A 21,200-nucleotide genomic window follows, 5' to 3' on the forward strand; every position below is an offset into this window, starting at 1 on the left:
AACGTCTGGCCTCTCTCCAATCTTTGCGCCAGCTGTGGTGTGTGTGTGTGTGTGTGTGCTGCGTCTATATGTGAGATGTGTGTGTGTTTGTGCATCATGGGCTCTGATGGGTTGCATAGCTTCAGAATTGACAACATTTACAGGCTAAAATGAGAATCATCCATCTTCACTAGGCTGCTGTCAGAGGCAGGGCCAAACTTCATAATCCCCAATTACTAGCGCTAACCTCCCCATCTACATACACACATGATGAGGGGGCGGGTGCGAGCCGCATAAATAGAGAGGAAATGCCTCTCAGACTGAATGACTGAAACAGAGAAATAGACAGTGGAAAGGAGTCAGGGATGGAGAGAGAGAGAGGAAGTGGACGGCGTGAGCTGTGATTGGTAAAGTCACAGTCTACTGCCCTCACGCTGGTGGTGAGCACTGAGGTGTTTAAGGGGTCACTGGGATACACACATACATTCACACACAAACACTAACAAACACTCTGCTTACCTCGTGTATTAGATAGGGATTTAAAAGTTGTGGTTTTCGGTTGTAATTCTAGTTAAGACTTACAGTTTTATTAACAATTTCAACATACATACTGTACATACGTACATACTTAAATAAATAGACTTTAGTCACACTATTGTTCAAAAGTTTAGGGTTAGTAAGATTTTTTTTTCTGTTTTTGAAAAAAAGTGTCTTATGCTCACCATATGTTAAAGCAATATAAAGCATATAAAACTGATATATTTGATCAAAAATACAGTAAAATTCAAAAAACATTTTTTTTTTTATTTCTGTGATCAAAGCTGAATTTTCGGCATCATTACTCCAGTCTTCAGAGTCACATGATCCTTCAGAAATCATTCTAATATGCTGATTTGGTTTGGTGCTCAAGTCAAATTTCTTATGTTAAATATTTATGAATCTTTGTTGAATAGAAGATTTAAAATATTTTTTTGTAGCAATGTAAACATTTTCACTGTCACTTTTGATCAATTTAAACTAAAATACCAAAGGAATTTATTCAGTTATAAACAGTCAGGGAAATATTTAGGTTGTATTAATCTTTTATTCCCATTGTTAGAGTACAGAGATGTATAAACATTAAAAAAAAAAGTTTTATATAATTAAAAAGCACAATTAAATATTAATAATGACAAATGTAAATGTTACCCCCCCCCCAATGAAATTTTCCATGGACCCTCTTGCACCCCTATTTTGATGGGCTGTGGTTCAGTGAAGAATCACTTTGACTGATTCATAGAGTTGAGTGACTCATTTGACCATTTCCCTGAAGAGAAAGGCTGCAAATTTTAAATGTGTAGCTTTTGGGAGTACAAATACAGATGGGAAGACATGGACTAAAATCCACAAGAGGATTCGTATCCCCAGTAAAAGAGCACAAGCTTACTTGCAGCTTAAAATTTATTTACAGGGAGAAGGTAGCATCACAGGGCTCGCAAAATCGCTAGCCCGACATCCCAGGGCTATTGTATCTTCCAGTTGTGCAACCAAAATGCATCACCACCCTGCCTGATGGGCCATCTTGAATAGTGATATAAAATCCCTTCCTTGATTAGCATTGTTCACTCACTTGTAGGGGTGAAACGGATCCTAGTTGATCATGTGCACGTTGCCAATTTAAACATTCAAGCATTTTAAACCACTGAAGCACATGAAAAGGCGAAGGAGAACTCAATTCAGTACTCGTTTTCTGTGTGCACTCACTCAAACCATGCACACAGAGAGCCACGTTTCATACAACGTGCGAATACAGAATTGATTCCTCTTTTGCATCTTCTTGAGCTTGAACATAAACACAAAATTCTCTCAAAATAGCTGTCTCAGCAAGTATTCTCGTAAAAACAGACGGTTATGTCTTACGTGAGCGTAAACAATGGAGAAAGAAATCGCATGTGTATAGAGATGAGATCCGTGCAGTCGTTCTTAAAGGGACAGAAGCCTATAAAAACCTGCTGCTGTCTGTGTCACTAATATTAATCAAACAACAAAACACAACTTTCAATAAAGATGAACCTATATCTAATTTATACAGTGATAAAATGTCTGTACCTGAAAAAAAAAAAACTAATGGCCTTTGTTCTATTTTATCTATGCTTGAAATTTGCTTGTTTGTTCTTCTTTGTATTTTATTACTGACAGTTCACTTGTCTTTAAAAATGTTAGACTTTTATTAGTTATGATACTAGTTTTTGCTGTGGTATCGAAGAAGTACTTAAAGTGTTCTTTAGATAATAAAGAAACTTTTTTTGAACAGCTGATGCTCATCCAAAAAAACGACCCAATCTGTGACTCAAAATCCATAATACGATCTGAAACATGAGTTGTGTCATCCGTTGCAGCCCTACTCTCTTGACTTGTTATTTGAAGGAAAAATACAATCACCGAAGTTTTTGTTCATGCTGATTTGTCCGGACGGAAGTTCAGCTGTCTCTTTTATTCGGGCTAGTTAAATTTATTCTGGGCTACCAAAATCTGAAGAACGCTTGCCCCAAAGGGCTACCAGGGATTTTGAAATTTTGTGAGCCCTGCATCAGGATTTTGTTGGGGTTTAATTCACTCCTAATCAGGGTTATTAATAACCTCCTCCCGGACTAAAACAGAAGCGACATCCACTTCCCAAACTCTGCCATCAAACCACATCCACACCTGAGTGACAAACCCCATTACCGCCAATGGAGATGAATCACTGTAGGTGTGGGGTGGGACAGAGATCATTGTAAGTAATTGATCGTAAAAGCGCACAAGCGGGGTCAGTCTGAGGTCGGCCACATACATCACCTGGATGTACACCACCACTACTCATTACTGTTGACTACGTACCTGTGTGCATTCACAAATTGTGAAGCACAAACACAAAGATGAGTGTTAACATACAAAGTAATTTCATGGAGTTGATTTTCTTCCATTGTAGCCATCTAATGAAATCTCTCTCCATAGACATCCGATTACTCGGCTATGGCGTCTTTGGCTGGCGGATTGGAGGAGATGAAGAACAGCTTGGCCAATCAGACGGGAGCAGAGCTGGGTTCCACCATTGCAGGACCTCAATCGTATCCACTTGTGTCTGGTAAGCAAACTATATGGGGGAAAAAAACGATGTAGTTTTTACTTTCACTATGTAGATTTCACAGTAGTTTTCCCAGTTTTTAAAAAAAATTTTTTTGTTTTTTTTATTCCGTGGCAGAAACAATCTTTGTTTAGTGGATAAAAAACAAAAAACTAAAATGCAAATAAAAACAACAAGTAAAAAATGTAAGGCTTAAACTAGTCAAATCTCACGGAAATGGAAATGACTATGGCAGAATTTTTGACATTTTGGAACTAAAATGCAGAGGCTTTTTGTCTTCTTTTGCCATTTCATAGCTAGCACTTAATGTATTCAAAATAAACACAATGAAATAATATATTAACAAATCAAGCATAATTTGATTTCTATGTAAAATGAATTTGAAAGTAGAAAAAAAAGTCTAAAGTATGGTAATAGGTTTCCAAAGCAGTGTTAATGTGACCTTCTTATAGAAAAGAGAGAGAGAGAAAAAGAAAATAAAAATCAATCTCTGGAACATAAAAAAGCCAGAAGTTGAAGAAACATATACCATTACTATTATACATATACCCACAGACCATTACTGTGATATAAGACTTTTATCATACCATGCAGATATCAGATGCATACTAGATTCTTTCCAGTCTGCTACCAACTGAAGTGCTGATCTGAGATCTGCTAGGCTCTCTCTGTATTATAGCTGTGCTGAACATGAATTAGAACAACCTGATTGTAGATCAGCTTGCTGTGGGCAGCTCAGAGGTGAGATGAGAGTGTTATCAGACGTGTTAAACAGCGCTCAGTGATTCAGATTCAGACTCTATATCCTAAGGGACAGAGGGAGTGGATGGAGACCTGTAATTACTATATACACGTCTCCTCCTCTCCCTTACTCACTCACTCCATTTGGGAGTAAGGGAGCGCTAATTAAGAGCTGCTTGGACAGGAGCCCTAACGAGGGAATCATGGAATTGGGATTTGTGCACCATCTGACAAGGTAGAGCGAAACCTGTACGTCTCGACTGTGTGTGTGTGTGTGTGTGTGGAAGGAGAGAAAGCCAGAATGAATTACAAACAGAGCTCGTCTTATAATGGACTGTGTGAAAAGACTATGGAACTGGTACCTCATGTTTGCATAATGGCGCCCCCTATTGGCAAATCACAAATTAACATTTTATACTTTACATTTATGATGACTATCAATTTTTATTAATTAACAAATGATATCATGCAAATCATGAATGCAGAAATGATTAAAAATATATATAAAGAGAAAAAAAACAAAAACAAAAAAACATTATTTTGGGCAGTCTCTTTTGTTTAGTTTATAGAAAAGGAAATGCGATCGGGAAGTGACACAAGCATCTGCTACACATACACCATTTGTCCCCCCAATGATTTTATCTCTTTTTTTTTTTTTGAGCAAAATCTTTTCCTGTCTACCCTTTCCTTCTTTTCTCTTCTGACAACGTCTCTCAGAGGACTAGGCCTTGTCTGTTCTTCCTCTGAAGAGTCCATCTCTCTCTCTGTCCCTCGCTGTTGCCCTGTCCACTGACCCAGAGTGGATTAGTATCCAGTCTTCACTAATGTCTTCCTGTCACCTAACATGGCAACCAGCAGAACAGAGAGTCTGAGACTGTGTGTGTAACTGCGTCAGGTCCGGGCAAGGTACATTTTCATTGGGGCAAGTGATCATATATGATGTTTTTTTTTAATTGTATGTTACTTTTTATATTTTTGCTGCTTCATGCATTGTCCATTGCTAACATATTGCTGAAAAGTTTAATGTTTAAAGGTAAATTCAAATGTGACAACTTGCCCCAATGCTTGTGACAGCATGCCCCTTTTTGTATATTAAGCAATATCACTGCATTTTGGCTGAAGGCATTGTATTAGAAAAATGGCATGATTGCGAGTATGACATTGCTTTCATACAACAGTTCAATGCACAAGGTTAATATTCAATAACTTGAATTTTAGAGTATAGAGTGGACATGATGTACTTTGTCTGTTGTTCCTCCACAAAGTAAAATAGTTCCAAACAGCATCAAAGCAGAACTAACCATTGTGTGTGTCTGAACAACTTACGTAAGTGATGTTTCGTTTTTGAAAGAATCAATGTTTATGAGAGAAACAGTGGCTGGATTCACGAAAATCTGCTTTAGAGAGAAGTTAAGAAATTTCTTAAAAATAATTTCTAAAAACTTTGCAAGAATGTTCTCAAAAAAGTTTTTTTCTTAATAAATAAATTACTTTGGTGTTATCTGATTGTATGGCGGTTCTTGCCAAAGACTCTCTGAAAAACACCTCCAAGGCCTTCTTTTTAAGTTGATCAGAAAGTCTTCTGCAAGAACCGCCATACAATCAGATAACACAGAACTCTGTTCTTTAAAAAAAAAAAAAAAAAAATAAAAATATATATATATTATATGTAGCTAGTGTTTTGTTGTAATGTTTACCAATAAATTCATTAAACATCTTACCTTTGAGAATTGAAGACAAGTTGTACGTTATCCTAACTTCAAGAGGTTATTTACGATGACTTTTAACAGCATTCTTTTCAGAAATTCAAGTTTAGTCTTTAGAACAATCTTAAGAAAAACGATAAGAACATTCTTAAGAAATGTTTTTGGGAATGCAAAATATTCTATAACTTTATTCTAAAACTAGCAGTTAAGAAGAATTGTATTTTTACGAATCCAGCCCTAGTTGAGTGAATGATTCAATGACTTATTCAACACAGTTGCAACATTCATTTTGTTGCTCCCGAATGAATTAGCACTTTTGAATAAATCTGTTGACTCACTCAAAGACTCAAAGGTTGTCTGTGTATATATTCATAATATGCATTATAATAGGAGTCTTCTTGACTGATATATGACCTATGAACACACATCTCATTCAATTTATACCTGCAAACATAGAATCTGCAAATGCTGAATAATGTGTTCAATCAAAGTCATACAGTACTTATGTTGCACAACGACTGATGGGTAAATTTTCCTTTCCACTCTTTTCCTCTGTTCCAATCCTTTGTACCCATCCGGAGTTATTCTTCACTCTGCCTCAGTCTCTTATACCTTCTCTCGTCTTCTCTATCGCCCTTTTTAATCTCTGATACAGTATTCAAGTTTCACTCCCTCCGCCTCACAGACCCTACGGAGGCTTAAGCGGTGGCTGTGTTGAAGGGGATGGATGAACTGAGGGTGATGGTGTTTATTATGATGAATGGGCTGCAGTCTACAGATCAGCACCATGTGCGTACTGAGAGATGATTCACTCTGACAGCCATGTCATGTAGCCTAATACAGTTATACATCCAAACAAAAGAGAGAGAGAGAGAGAGAGAGAGAGAGAGAGAGGAGAGATAAAACGAGAGAGAATTAAATTTAGAAACTGCCCAGATCATTGTGAAATGGACGAGTTAAATCTCTCATTAATATTATTATTAATCCATATTTGTTTTTAATGAACTCTAAATCAACAGTCTAAAATGTATTGACATGCGGATCAGTTACCTGTGACTAAAGAGCTAAATTTTTTGAACTTTCAATTTCACTGACCCGATTTTCTTTTCAGCTCCTCTGAATTTGCCCCTTTCTTTAGTGAATCAGGCCTGAGGGAGACAGGGGCATGTACGTTGTGTGCTAACAGTAGAGACAACCAGATCCTGTCATACATCAGTGCATAATTATACCAGAGGCCCTATTACCGGGGCAAAGGCAAATTTGTGATCTGACATAAAGCGAGATGGCTGTATTAATCGGGATGGTTAAACAGGATGTCGCTAGTCTACCAAGCTCATAAGATGTCACTTATCTGATTTAATAAGCTACAGCATAGATCCATGCTTCGTTCACTTTGCAATCTGAACTATTTCGGTGTTAGTTTTCAAAATACACTAGTCTTTAATTGAAAATTTGTTAGTAAGGTTCATAAATGTATGCACAATTATTTTAAAAACCGTTGAGCTTTAGCTATCAAAACCAGAAATGAACATTCCCAGAACATTATGGGAACCATCAAAATTGTAAGCTGGGTTACTTTTGTTGGAAACTGTATTCATTTGCAATGATTCATTCTGTATTGAATCATTCTGTATTGAATCGGAGGCAGTCGTGGCCTAATGGTTAGAGAGTCAGACTTGTAACCCGAAGGTTGTGGGTTCGAGTCTAAGGTTCCGCCAGGTGGGGGGAGTGAATAACCAGCGCTCTCTTCCACCCTCAATACCATGACTGAGGCGAGACCCTTCAGCAAGGCACCAAACCCCCAACTGCTCCCCGGGCGCCGCAGCAATATGGCTGCCCACTGCTCCGGGTGTGTGTGTTTTCACTACTGTGTGCGCACTTGGATGGGTTAAATGCAGAGCAAAAATTCAGAGTATGGGTCACCATACTTGGCCACATGTCACTTCACACTTAACGTCACTTAATCAGACTACAGTATTTTTCTTAATGTAATGACTAGGCAAGCAATAGGTAGAAATATAACCTTAATTAACAATATTTGCTTACCAAAACAAATCAATTAATGCATTTAGATGCATGAATATATGCTAATCAGATACAGTAGTGCGCTATGATCCGCGCTATTTACCACCATTATTTTGATTTCAAATCCGAACGTTACTAAAACTGATTTTTTTTAAAGCAGTGATTATCTTTTTACACAGCAGCTAATACAATCTTTCATAGATTTCATAGATTTAAGCGCAATATAAAATGACTTCTGTATATAGGCTATTTATATAGGCCTATTATTAAGATACTCAAGCAAGTGGCAAAACATAAACACAGCCTGCAGTCTACATTTCTTACAGGTAGTTGGCTCTCACAAACATTTAAATTAAAACTTACCATTGACAGAAACAGCCGTCTCGTGACTTTTCTTTTGCATTACATCGACAATCCTGCTGGTCATAAAGAAGTTTTTCTAACTCCACGAGTGCCTTCTATGTTGCCGTAGAGTGGCCTATATATTTAAAAGGGTACTTTTTCCTTGCTTTACCCCATTGCTAAAAAGCCATGTTCACTGTAAAAAAACAAACAAAACAAAACAAAAAACAGTCTTTAGGCCTACTTATTTGCATTTATTATGGTGTAATTAATACACTTCGTATCAATCCATGTTCATTTTTACCGTGAGCAATGCGCTGTCACTTTAATTCAGCGTGTGCAGCACTGTCCCAAATTGCACCCTTGACGGAAATGTTACGCCCCTACCATATTGTGATGCCTTGTCCCGGCCGGAGCGACGAGACAAAAACATTAAAACTCATTATAAACGAGGCAATTGTTGCATCCAGTGGGGACATAATTACGGATTATAATGATTTATACTGTCTTTTTAAGGTTGTGGGTTCGAGTCTAAGGTTCCGCCAGGTGGGGGGAGTGAATAACCAGCGCTCTCTTCCACCCTCAATACCATGACTGAGGCGAGACCCTTCAGCAAGGCACCAAACCCCCAACTGCTCCCCGGGCGCCGCAGCAATATGGCTGCCCACTGCTCCGGGTGTGTGTGTTTTCACTACTGTGTGCGCACTTGGATGGGTTAAATGCAGAGCAAAAATTCAGAGTATGGGTCACATGCCACTTCACTTTACTTTAATTTGCAAATCGCCAGTTCTGATTCTAAACAACTGATAGAAAACCCACATGATATGACCGCTGATATCTTATCAGGGAAAAAGATTCTCAGGTCTCAGGTCTAAACTCCATTGTAAGTCAGTGATATTAGTAATAGTTTAAAGTATCAGTAATAGTTTACTGGGACACAGTGGTATTTCAGTAAATGCCCCTAGTGGTAAAAGGTGACGACAAGTGAATCCCTTTATAAGTCATTCATTAAACGATTCATTATAATTGATTCATTTAAACAACTGATTTATAAGGAACAAACAAATTTTATGAGTAAGTCATTGAATCATTCAGTCTACTGATTTATTCAAAAACTCAAATTCATTCATGAACGGCATTAATTCACGTTGCTTGGAGACGAACAATGGTCAATTATCTTTTGACTTTCTTTGGGACTTTTTTTCATATGTGGAAAAAAAATACACAAAACAAATGGTAATACTCGGTATGAATTGCAAATAGGATGTTTAGGATGTTTATCAGAATCCAGCTGTTAAATCTGATGTCAGTTTCTGGATCCAAACACTCTATCAGATCCCAAAAACAAACAACAAATCGGTGCCAATATACACTCACAATGTGCTGTAATACTACCAAAAATTATCCTAACCTTTATCACCTTAGCAAAATCTTAGTTGGCCATACAGTGATACATTTTTTAAAAACATAAAAATGTTGGTATCTGAGATACAGTGCACATTGCAATTTAAGCTTAGCTTAAAGGGATTGTTCACCCAAAAATGAAAATTACCCCATGATTTACTCACCCTCAAGCCATCCTAGATGTATATGACATTCTTCTTTCAGACGAATATAATCAGTTATATTAAAAAAATGTACTGGCTCTTGCAAGCTTTATAATGGCAGTGAATGGCTGTTGAGATTTTGTAGCAAAATAAAGTGCATCCGTCCATCATAAAAAGTGGTCCACACGGCTCCGGGGGGTTAATAAAGGCCTTCTGAAGCGAAGCAATGCATTTGTGTAAGAAAAATTACACAAAACTTTAAAACTTTATAAACCATAATCTCTAGCTTCTGCTAACTGTCGTACTCACTTTGATGACGTAGGCGTAGCATAAGCTCCGGTGAGAATATGCTAGTTTCGTGATAACCAAGTTTTGTTTACAGCAAAGGAAAACCAGTCTCCTCTTGACCTCTGTGCTTCCACGTTCATCACTTCTCACCAAAGCATACGTCATACGATGGAACGCCACTCTCTCGTGAACTTGTGTACGACAGTTTATAAACTTTATAAACTTTATTTCTAAAGTTTTTATATATGGATTATTTGTACACAAACACATCACTTCGCTTCAGAAGGCCTTTGAGCACTTTTTATGATGGACGGATGCGCTTTATTTTGTTTCAAAATCTCAACAGCCATTCACTTCCATTATAAAGCTCGGAAGAGCCAGGACATTTTTAAATATAACTCTGATTGTATTCGTCTGAAAGAAGGAAGTCATATAACTAAACAAATCCATCACTAAGTAAATACTAGGCGAGTAAATTTTTGATTTTAATTTTTGGGTGAACTATCCCTTTAAATGCGCTGAATTGTCTGATGACAGTCTTACAGTGAAGATCCAGGTGCAGTTGGTGTCGGGAGGGTAATAACTGGGGTAGAAGGGCGTCTGTAAAATGCCCTGGACACCGTCTGTCTTCTCTAACACAACACTGTAGGAACAATCTGTAACACAAACACAAAACATCATGATCGCTTGTCCCTTCTCAACATCAGTAATTTGTTTTTAATGAGAATCATCGCTGACCCTTGACTAATTCATTCATTCTCCTGCAGACTCCCTCGGCCTCCTTTCTTTGAGCTATTTTTTTTTTATCTGCTGGCCACTTCAGAATTACAGAAATACACATGAATTCTCTCACTAAGATATTCATATTCACAAACACAAAAGCATATAAATGGCATTGAATACTGTTCACATAGATACATATGTGACTTTAATAATACAACATGATTATTTTTTTTCTTAATCCAACATCATTTGAAATGAACTGAAAAACACTTACATTTCTTATTAAAATAAAAACAGTTAAGGGGAGGTTTGCCAGGTCTGTGGGTTTCTCTCGGAATTGAACTATTTTTAAACTGTTGCTGCGGGTTGATTTTTTTATGCGGGTTAAAGCATAACCTTTTCCATAAATTATATTTGACTAACATGCCTGCACTGAAGTATTTTATCAATTTTATATTCTAATCAAAACACTATATAAAATATATATAACATCATATTATTTATGGTCACTACTGTATAGTACTACTAGAGACTTGAAATAAGCAGGAGAATTGTATTCCAACTTGTTTGACACCCTGCAGTATTTCAGTGTCTTGAAATACGTTGTTAGTTATTTTTGAAATGTGATTTGTAAAGTGATTTGTAAAATGTGGCCTAACAAATGTTTTATAATTGGAGTTTAATTGATTTAAAAAAAAAAAAATGATTAGAATGCATTTCTGAAACAAGATGAATCACAATATAATTCACAATACACAAAAAAAGTAGAATACACAGTATACACATCCTCAATCTGGTTAGCAGAATATCAGGATATTTTAATATTATTATTATTTTTTTATATTTATGTTATTTTTTTTATTAGCAGTATTGGCCACTAAATGATGGTTTAAATCTTTAAAAAAAAGGTGTATTTAATACTTATATAGACTGAATATTTAAGATTAATGTCTAACTTACTTAAAGGGACATTATATATCATAGCAAAATTTAACCCTTTAAAACAACCCTCTCTTGAAGAGTGCCTTCCCTTTAAGAACACAAACATTTCCTGATAATTTACTCACCCCCATATCATCCAAGATGTTCATGTCTTTCTTTCTTCGGTCGCAAAGAAATGAAGGTTTTTAGGAAAACATTCCAGGATATAACTATTCCATATATAACATTCCATATAACGGACTTCAATGGGGACCAATGGGTTGAAGGTCCAAATTGCAGTTTCAGTGCTGCTTCAAAGGGCTCTACACGATCCCAGCCGAGGAATGAGGGTCTTATCAAATGAAACGATCGGTCATTTTCTTAAAAAAAGAAAAATGTACATACTTTTTGACCACAAATGCTCATCTTGCACAAGCTCGATTTCACGCATTACGTTACCCTAACTTTCTGAACCGGAGTACACAGACGAAGAACTAACCGCGCGTGACCTTTCCAACGTGATTACATAATGTGTGAATTTGCAGATGCGCATTGCGGACCTAGTGCAAGACGTGCATTTGTGGTTAAAAAGTATATACATTTTAATTTTTTTTAGAAAATGACCGATGGTTTCACTAGATAAGACCCTCATTCCTCGGCTGGGATCGTGTAGAGCTCTTTGAAGCTGCACTGAAACTGCATTTTGGACCTTCAGCCCGCTGGTCCTCATTGAACTCCATTATATGGAGAAAAATCCTGGAATGTTTTCCTCAAAAACCTTAATTTCTTTGCCCTTGAAGACAGACCGACATTAACATCTTGGATGACATGGGGGTGAGCAAATTATGAGGAAATTTATCAGAAAATAAAATGATCAGAAATGTTGTTGTGCACAGCAGAGCATTTCAGAGTCTGCTTTTTGCATTAAAAATAAGCTAAATGCTTCATTCTTGATCTAGGATGGCTTGAGGGTGAGTAAATAATGGGGTACTTTTCATTTTTGGGTGAACTATCCCTTTAAGGTTGTGTTATAAATGAACAGTGCACATAAACGGCTGTTGAGATCTTGGAGTAAAGGTTTGGACCTGTTAACGTTACGTCACAACTTAACAAGCAGATAAAAGGTTAAAGCCTAGTTTACTGAACAATTATGGATGAAATTGCTTCATAAGGGGTTGTGGTGATTGGAATGAGTCACTGAGAAGTCAGATCAATAAACTCTTCCCTACGGACTTGATTCTATTCATGCTAGAAATGCTCTTTTTATCTTTACAGGTCGTGACTTGGCCAGTACCACGCTCCCTGGTTACCCTCCTCATGTTCCTCCAACTGGGCAGGGTAGCTACTCCACACCCTCCCTCACAGGAATGGTACCTGGTGAGTCTCACTTGCATACATGCCTGTCATTCAATTTTCAACTCCATCTACACAAACTTCACATACACAGAGACAGCTGTTTTAAGTTCCTATCACGGTTGAGTTCTTTAGATTTTTTTGGCATATTTCTGAAGAAAGGAGTGATGATGAAAATAATAGGCTAATTTTCATACATGTGGCACACTCATTCTTCCTCTCTCACCCTCTCACTCGTCCTGTGGTAGTCACTCTTCCAATACCCCCGTTTCACCTCTGCTTTATTTCAGTTGAGGTCCCAGTGGGAGGGGGTCTTGTCTTTGCCACTTCCTGTCTCCCCCAAACATTTCCTGATAATTTACTCACCCCCATATCATCCAAGATGTTCATGTCTTTCTTTCTTCGGTCGCAAAGAAATGAAGGTTTTTAGGAAAACATTCCAGGATATAACTATTCCATATATAACATTCCATATAACGGACTTCAATGGGGACCAATGGGTTGAAGGTCCAAATTGCAGTTTCAGTGCTGCTTCAAAGGGCTCTACACGATCCCAGCCGAGGAATGAGGGTCTTATCAAATGAAACGATCGGTCATTTTCTTAAAAAAAGAAAAATGTACATACTTTTTGACCACAAATGCTCATCTTGCACAAGCTCGATTTCACGCATTACGTTACCCTAACTTTCTGAACCGGAGTACACAGACGAAGAACTAACCGCGCGTGACCTTTCCAACGTGATTACATAATGTGTGAATTTGCAGATGCGCATTGCGGACCTAGTGCAAGACGTGCATTTGTGGTTAAAAAGTATATACATTTTAATTTTTTTTAGAAAATGACCGATGGTTTCACTAGATAAGACCCTCATTCCTCGGCTGGGATCGTGTAGAGCTCTTTGAAGCTGCACTGAAACTGCATTTTGGACCTTCAGCCCGCTGGTCCTCATTGAACTCCATTATATGGAGAAAAATCCTGGAATGTTTTCCTCAAAAACCTTAATTTCTTTGCCCTTGAAGACAGACCGACATTAACATCTTGGATGACATGGGGGTGAGCAAATTATGAGGAAATTTATCAGAAAATAAAATGATCAGAAATGTTGTTGTGCACAGCAGAGCATTTCAGAGTCTGCTTTTTGCATTAAAAATAAGCTAAATGCTTCATTCTTGATAAACGTTCTGCAACCTGTATTACTGTTACTGTATTAATTATAATGGTACTAAATGAACTTTATTATGTTTTAGTGTGTTCTCTTTTTTTAAAACAAAGTAGTGTAAATTATATTGCCGCATCATATCAGCTAGAATTTTAATATTGTTGCATCCCTGATTATAAAATAAGTATAAAAACACTACTGTACGCTGTAAGAAAGAAAAAAAAAAACAGAAAAAAGGAAAATGTACTGGTCATTTTCTGCCAGGATATTATCTGTTAAGTTTATAGACATTTCATTTAACCATAAAACACAAAACAATGCAATGTGTAATTCAAAAATGGGGAAAATGCATTATTCAAATCACTATGAAAAAATTCTTCATATTAATATTACATTGCATCCTGTTTTTATATACTTTTCTTAGGAGTTTAAAATGTGAAAGAATGAACGCAGTCTAATCAACTAATATTCTCTTGTTAAATGTGGCTTAACCAACTAGCTAAATAACTATAAAGAAAAAAAAAGCTACTTGGTAATTTCTCAATGTCTCATTAAAGTGTAGGGAACAAATGTGTGCTTGCTTAGCTTCAATATCAAGTGCAAGGTAACAAGTGGAAACTCTAGTGTAACAAGACAAATAGAGAGGTATAAAAAAAGCAAGAACTCTGGGATGAAGGACTGTTCACCAACCCTTGTATCGACTCCCTGAACACAGCAAAACAAACCCGAGCCAAAACAACAACAACAACAACAACATGTCTTTTGTCGTGTCTTCAGTCTGTCACGCTGGTGTCTCTCCCCGGTTGCCACAGTGACTCGTAGGGTCTTGTCGGGTCCCCTCTCTTCAGAGCAAGATCCGTAACCTTGTCTCGTATTTCCCTCCGACTGAATCCCCCATGTTTCCCCCACTTCTGACAAGCATTTATGACCTTGTAACCCATCTCTCTTGCTGGGGAGACCCCATCCCTCTTCTCTTCTCCATCCATAAGTCATTCCCCTCGCTTTCGCCAGCATCTTCCCTAAACAACCTGACACGCGGTAGTCGCTGTGGCGTAGAGGAGAGGTAACCATGCCGACGATCCCATCTAAGAGCATGCTGAAGGTTAAGGGTAGGAACAAATCTTCAGACGTGCACTTCAGATTATCCCACTTTATTTACTCAGTGCCAATTCTACACTTCTGGGGGCCCTACGCAAAACTGGGGGGAGTTATGAATGAATGAAACGCATTTGTCCGGGTTCATTCAGTCTCGAATCGCGCTCACGGAAAGCGCTTGAGAAACAGTGTCTCTTCCACGGCTCGTACGCTTTCAACTCATTTATTTTATTTTTTTGTCTCGAGCAAGAGACTCTATGACATTCACGTTACATGATTTGACAGATTTTTACATAGAAAGGGTGACAGCGCACCACATTAAAAGAAATGAACATTCATGTTTTCATAACCGCTGGCCAAATTCAAAAACGAAACTAAAATTAAATAATCTTTGAGAGCAAGGGGGCCCCCCTGGTGTTTCGAGGACCCTACGCAGCTTGCATACTTTGCGTATAGGGAGGATTGGCTCTGCATTTACCTTCTACTATTTATTTATTTATTTATTTAAATTTTCTGTGTTCATGAAGATACATTGGAATTTATTAAATTCAGAACAAAATTTTAAAATGAAAAACACTTTACTTCAACAGCAACAATCTTATGAATCATTTTGCATTCATCACTATTCTTTCAAATAATATACAGTATGTGTGAACCTTTTTATATCCATGTACACAAATCTCATTTTCTGTAAAATTATATATTGTATATGAAATATATAAAAGTACATATAAAGTCCTAACACAAAGCTAAAAGTAAAGCTAAAGCTAAAAGTAAGAACTACTGATCAAAAGGTTTGAGTTAGTAAGTTTTTTGTTTTTTTTAAGTTTTGGAAGACACTTATGCACAATTATTTGATCAAACGTAAACAGTAAAATTGTAATATTGTGGAATATAATTACAACTTAAAATAACCATTTTCTATTTGAATGTGTTAAAATGTTATTTATTCCTGTTATCAAAGTGGAATTTTTTTTAGCATCACTACTCCAGTCTTCAGTGCCACATGATCTTTCAGAAATTAGTGCTGATTCGGTGCTCAAGAAACATTTCTTATCATCATCAATGCTGAAAACAGTTGTGATGTTTTGTATTTTTGTGGAGACTGTTATGCATTTTTCACATATTTTTGTACTTTTGTCATTTATTCAGCATGAAATTGCACTAAATTGACAAAGTATTCATTATTTAAAAAATTAAACATACTGATTGTGTAGCCTCACACACATGATGATTGGTCCCTAAAATTGGTCCCATTCTGCAGTTTATATATCACATACTGTATGCTCTGAATTGCTGTAATTTTTCCATATTGTGCTTACAGTGTGAACAGTCCAATTAGAAACTTGGAAACCATGTTTCATGTAACTGTCATTTTGTGCAGTTTTGTGATTACATTTGTTGCTTGCTGAGAAATCTGCACTTTTTTCATTTCTTTTTCTATTTTTCCTTTCCCTTCATTCTCTGTACAAACAATCAGTACAAACAAAGTCTAAATGAGATAAGATTAACTTCTGCTATATAACTAGCTAGCTATTTTAACCTATATATAAGAATAATACATATGATGTTGTTGCTTTAAAAGAAACTGTTGATTTTCTTGTAATTGAAAATCCCTCACAGTGTGACATTTCTGTACTCCTGATATGCTCGTTAGCTTGCTTACAATCAAGCTAGTATTTTGAACAGCTTGTATTTAAACAGTTTCTTTGAGTACATTCAGATTATTTTCTTTTAATGATAATCAAAGTACAAAGAAAGACGATAAAGTTATAGGTTGACCTGCCAAGCTAAAAAAAAAGCCTCAACTGCTTGTTTACAGCTCTCAGATATGATGGATTTATATATTTCACTGCCACTTTTATGAAAAATTGATTAGTAGTGCTTTTTCGTTTTTCCCTATATCTCCTGGATCCTCTTCCTTCACTTTATCCCGGAGTGTATTGCTTATTTCTCCTCTCCTTTTCTGTGGTTCTGTTGCTTTCTCTCTTTCAGCAGGGGGCTGACGCACAGGGGAGGGGGCACAAAACCAGCCAGGCAGAACCGACAGAGCGAGAGATGGGAGGAAAGAGAGAGAGAGAGAGAGAGCTGGGGCCTCTGATTTTGTGACAGCCAGCAAAGGGAAAGTGTTCCCCAGGGAAAGGGAGAACGAGGGAAAAGAGGGCGAGAAAGAGAAAGAGAGAGGGAGATAAGGGGAAAACTACACTGAAGCAATGGAGGAGAAAAACTGTCACAAATCGACACTTCCACCCAGCCAATTGGACATTTTAGGCTCCTACACAGTATAGGATGTACAATCCACTTGCAATTGGAAGAGTTTGTGCAATTCTACATGCATATCTAACACTTCTATTGTCTTTTCTTGAATTTCAGGAGGAGATTTCTCTGGCAGTCCTTATTCCCATCCGCAGTATTCAACATACAACGAGCCTTGGAGATTTGCAAACCCCAGTCTACTAGGTAAAAGCTTAAGAACAAACATATGGACAGTGATGCAGAAAATTTGCTCTCTTAATGCTTTTAAAGGGGTCATATGATGTTGCTAAAAAGAACATTATTTTGTGTATTTGGTGTAATGAAATGTGTTTATGCGGTTTAAGGTTCAAAAACACATTATTTTCCACATACTGTACATTATTTGTTATTATTATTTCACATACGGTACATTATTTAGTTTCTCCTCTATGCCCCGCCTTTCTGAAACGTGTCAATTTTTACAAAGCTCATCGGTCTGAAAAGCGAGGTGTGCTGTGATTGGCCAGCTATCCAGTGCGTTGTGATTGGCCGAATACCTCAAGCGTGTGACGGAAATGTTACACCCCTTACCATACTGTGATGCCATGTCCCGGCCGGAGCGACGAGACAAAAACATGAAAACCCATTATAAACGAGGCATTTGTTGCATCCAGTGGGGACATAATTACGGATTATAATGACTTATACTGTCTTTTTACGCGTTGCTTTGCATCGCGCCGCGTAAACATAAAACCATGTCTGCATTTGTGATCGGAGAAATGACAAACTACAAGTGCTACTCTACACTGCTCAAAACTCGCATTTGAATCATCAGTGGCAAATCCTTTAAATATGAAAAGTACTTACAGGCTGTGAGTCAGAAGCGCCAGACTGCCCTTGCACTGTTTCTATAAAGTGGGGCAGTTGTCCTTGCAACTGCCCCACTTTATAGAAACAGACACTGGCATTGTAGGCTACTCTCCCAGGAAACAGTCCTCATCCTCCATAAAATGCGCTGCACACATCTGAATATTTGAGTTGAACTGTTCTGGAACAGTGTTGTAAATACAACTTAACCACTTATTTCTAGTCGTGTCCTCTTTTGGAAGACCAAACAAAGTAGTTTCGCTTTCACAACGAAACACACAGCGTCTTCACGACATGGCGGCGGCGGCAACAACAATACTACAGCGAGAATAAAAGTTACGCCTTCTTTCTTTGCGTGAACATTTGGGCGGCGTTATGCAAATCTTCCCACATCGTGATGTAGACATGTGGGGGCGTGTTAGAACGAGCCATTTTAGGTAGGCGTGGTTGACTCTTAACTTTCATAAAGAATATCTCTTTGGATTTGAGACTTTAGTCTTTGCAACTTTAGAGATCTTCTTTATGTACCAAAAGCTTGTAACACTTCAAAGAGAAAGGAAAAATTTAAATAGCATCATATGACCCCTTTAAATTTACAATAATGTATTTATAATAATGTCCTTTAAAAATAATAATTCAACCAAAATGAAAATTGTCATTATTTAAAATTTCGGCATCAGAATAAAAAACAAAACGCTAATTGTGACTTTATCTCCCAATTACAACTTTACATGTCTTCATATGTTAGATATGTTTGTGGTCAGTAATTTTTTACAGTAATTGTTTAACATTTTTTAAACAGTAGTTTTTTTTTGTTTTTTTTTTAAAGAAATTAATTATTCAGCAAGTATGCATTATATTGATCAAAAGTGACACTAAAAACATTTATAATGTTACATGAGATTTCTTTTTTAAATAAATGCTGTTCCTTTGAACTTTTTATTTAACAAAGAATCCTGAAAAACTGTATCCAGATTTCCAAAAAATATTAAAGCAGCACAACTGTTTTCAACATTGGTAATAATAAGAAATATCTTCTTATTGAGCATCAGCATATTAGAATGATTTCTGAAGGATCATGTGACACTGAAGACTGGAGTAATGATGCTGAAAATTTAGATTTGCATCACAGAAATAAATGACATTTTAAATAAATATTCTAATAAAATACAATAGTTCACAATATTAATGTTTTTATTGTTTTTAATGAAATAAAAGCACTTTTCACTCATACATCTTCCAAATGTGGAAATTTTTTTCTGAGTGATGCCACAGAATAACCATTTTGGGTTCCCCAAAGAACCTTGCATGTTTTTCTTAGTGTGAAGAACATTTTAATAAATCGAAAGAACATTTTATGTAATGGAAAGTTTCCATGGATGTTAAAATTTCTTCATGGAACCATCAATGCCAATAAAGAACCTTTATTTTTAAGAGTGTTAGGCTTCTTTCAAAAACATGGAAAAGGTGGATTGGATGTACATGTTGGGAACATAATAGAATTTTCAATTTCTGTGTTAACTACTCCTATAAGTGTAAAATAAAATGCATTGGTTTAGAGTGCTAGGTTTAATTTATGGTCTCATTTCTAAAAGACCATCATTTGCTGTGAACTATAAACTTACTGATGTTAAGTTGTTGTATGCGTGTGCACTTTGCTCTTGTCAGTGTTCCAGCAGGAGTACGGTTCTTTACTGGGCTCAGAGAGAGCAGCTTCATCGGGTCTATTCCCTGGCCAAACCCCACAACCTACAGGTACAGAACACCCATGCCATTAGAGAAACTTTGACATTTGAAACATTGTCGGGTTAGCTTGCCATATGTGTATGTATGTATGGTGCACAGAATGAGCGGTTCAGAAGAACCTGCCCCGTTCCGCAAACCTCAGACTGACACATCAGTCCAGAGCAAGGTGAAGGGGCATTGGCTTAAAAACAGTTATGTGTGTGTAAGAGAGCCACAGAGCTGACCTTAACGTTCCCAATGGAGAAGGGACTCCTTGGAGATTTCATGAGCTTTTTGCTTTGTGTGTCAAGAAAGAGACCCTGATTTGACAGAAGTTTGACAGTGTTTGTGTGAAGCGCTCGAAGACAAAATGTCTATTAGGGCTACATAGCCCAGTATATGCTTTGAAATGGATTAAAACATTCTCAAATGCAATTTTCACTATAGTCAAATATAAGTCATAGTAGTAATTCATTTTTACCTACATACAATTAATTGCTGATTCAGAGTGTTTACCTGATTTAAACAGTCTTTAATCAGCTGAACAAATACTTAAACTCCAATGGATACCTGGACAATTTTCAATCTGGTTTCCGACCGCATCACAGCACAGAGACGATAATAATAATAAATGTTTTTTGAGCATCAAATAATTTGAATGATTTCTGAAGGATCATGTGACTCTGAATATACTTGCTGCTGCCATCACAAGAATAAAATACATTTTAAAATATATTAAAATATAAAACAGTTATTTTAAATAATAATAATAATAATAATAATAATTCACAATATTACAGGTTTTATTGTATTTATCAAATAAATGCAGCCTTGGTGAGCAGAAGAGACTTCTTTTATTTTAAATCATTTTCAAAGTTTTTAAATTCCTTGTTTTAGTGTTGTGATTATTTTTTTTTCTTTTCTTTTATGTAAAGCACTTTGAATTACCATTGTGTATGAAATGTGCTATATAAATAAACTTGCCTTGCCTTGCCATAAATGCAGCCTTGGTGAGCAGAAGAGACTTCTTTTAAAAACATTTTTCTTCTATTTTAAAATGAATCGGTGGTCAGTGTTGCCAAGTCCGCGGTTTTCCCGCACAATTGGGCTACTTTAACACTGTTGCCGCGGGTTGTTTTTCATGTCCACGAGTTGAAACGACCCCAATAACGTGATATTTAGCGCCTGGAATGCAAATTTTACCAGGGGAACCCCACCAAAACGTGTATTTTATCCTCGGAACGCGATTTTTAACGTGGACCCCTCGAAACGCGATTGGTCGGGTTTTGTTGTGAAAACCTGGCAACCTCTTCATAAAAGCAGTGGTGACCTCAAGAGGAGGAAACGCATCAAACTAACAAAACACCCCGATCAAGTTCAAGCAGGT

At 36.9% G+C, this 21,200-nt stretch overlaps 1 protein-coding gene across 1 annotated transcript in view; it reads left to right on the forward strand.

Moving 5' to 3' along the window:
- LOC107702396 (paired box protein Pax-5-like) overlaps positions 1-21,200 on the forward strand; it is a 59,414-nt gene that overhangs the window by 35,251 nt on the left and 2,963 nt on the right. Inside the window, exons 7-10 of the mRNA XM_016504712.1 lie at positions 2,956-3,085; positions 12,654-12,755; positions 17,360-17,446; positions 19,757-19,843. Of these exons, the coding sequence (XP_016360198.1) occupies positions 2,956-3,085; positions 12,654-12,755; positions 17,360-17,446; positions 19,757-19,843 (406 nt within the window). The remainder of the gene's footprint in view (positions 1-2,955; positions 3,086-12,653; positions 12,756-17,359; positions 17,447-19,756; positions 19,844-21,200) is intronic.

The sequence above is a fragment of the Sinocyclocheilus anshuiensis genome, unplaced genomic scaffold (assembly GCF_001515605.1).
Source record: "Sinocyclocheilus anshuiensis isolate Anshui unplaced genomic scaffold, SAMN03320099.WGS_v1.1 scaffold86, whole genome shotgun sequence".
Taxonomy (NCBI): domain Eukaryota; kingdom Metazoa; phylum Chordata; class Actinopteri; order Cypriniformes; family Cyprinidae; genus Sinocyclocheilus; species Sinocyclocheilus anshuiensis.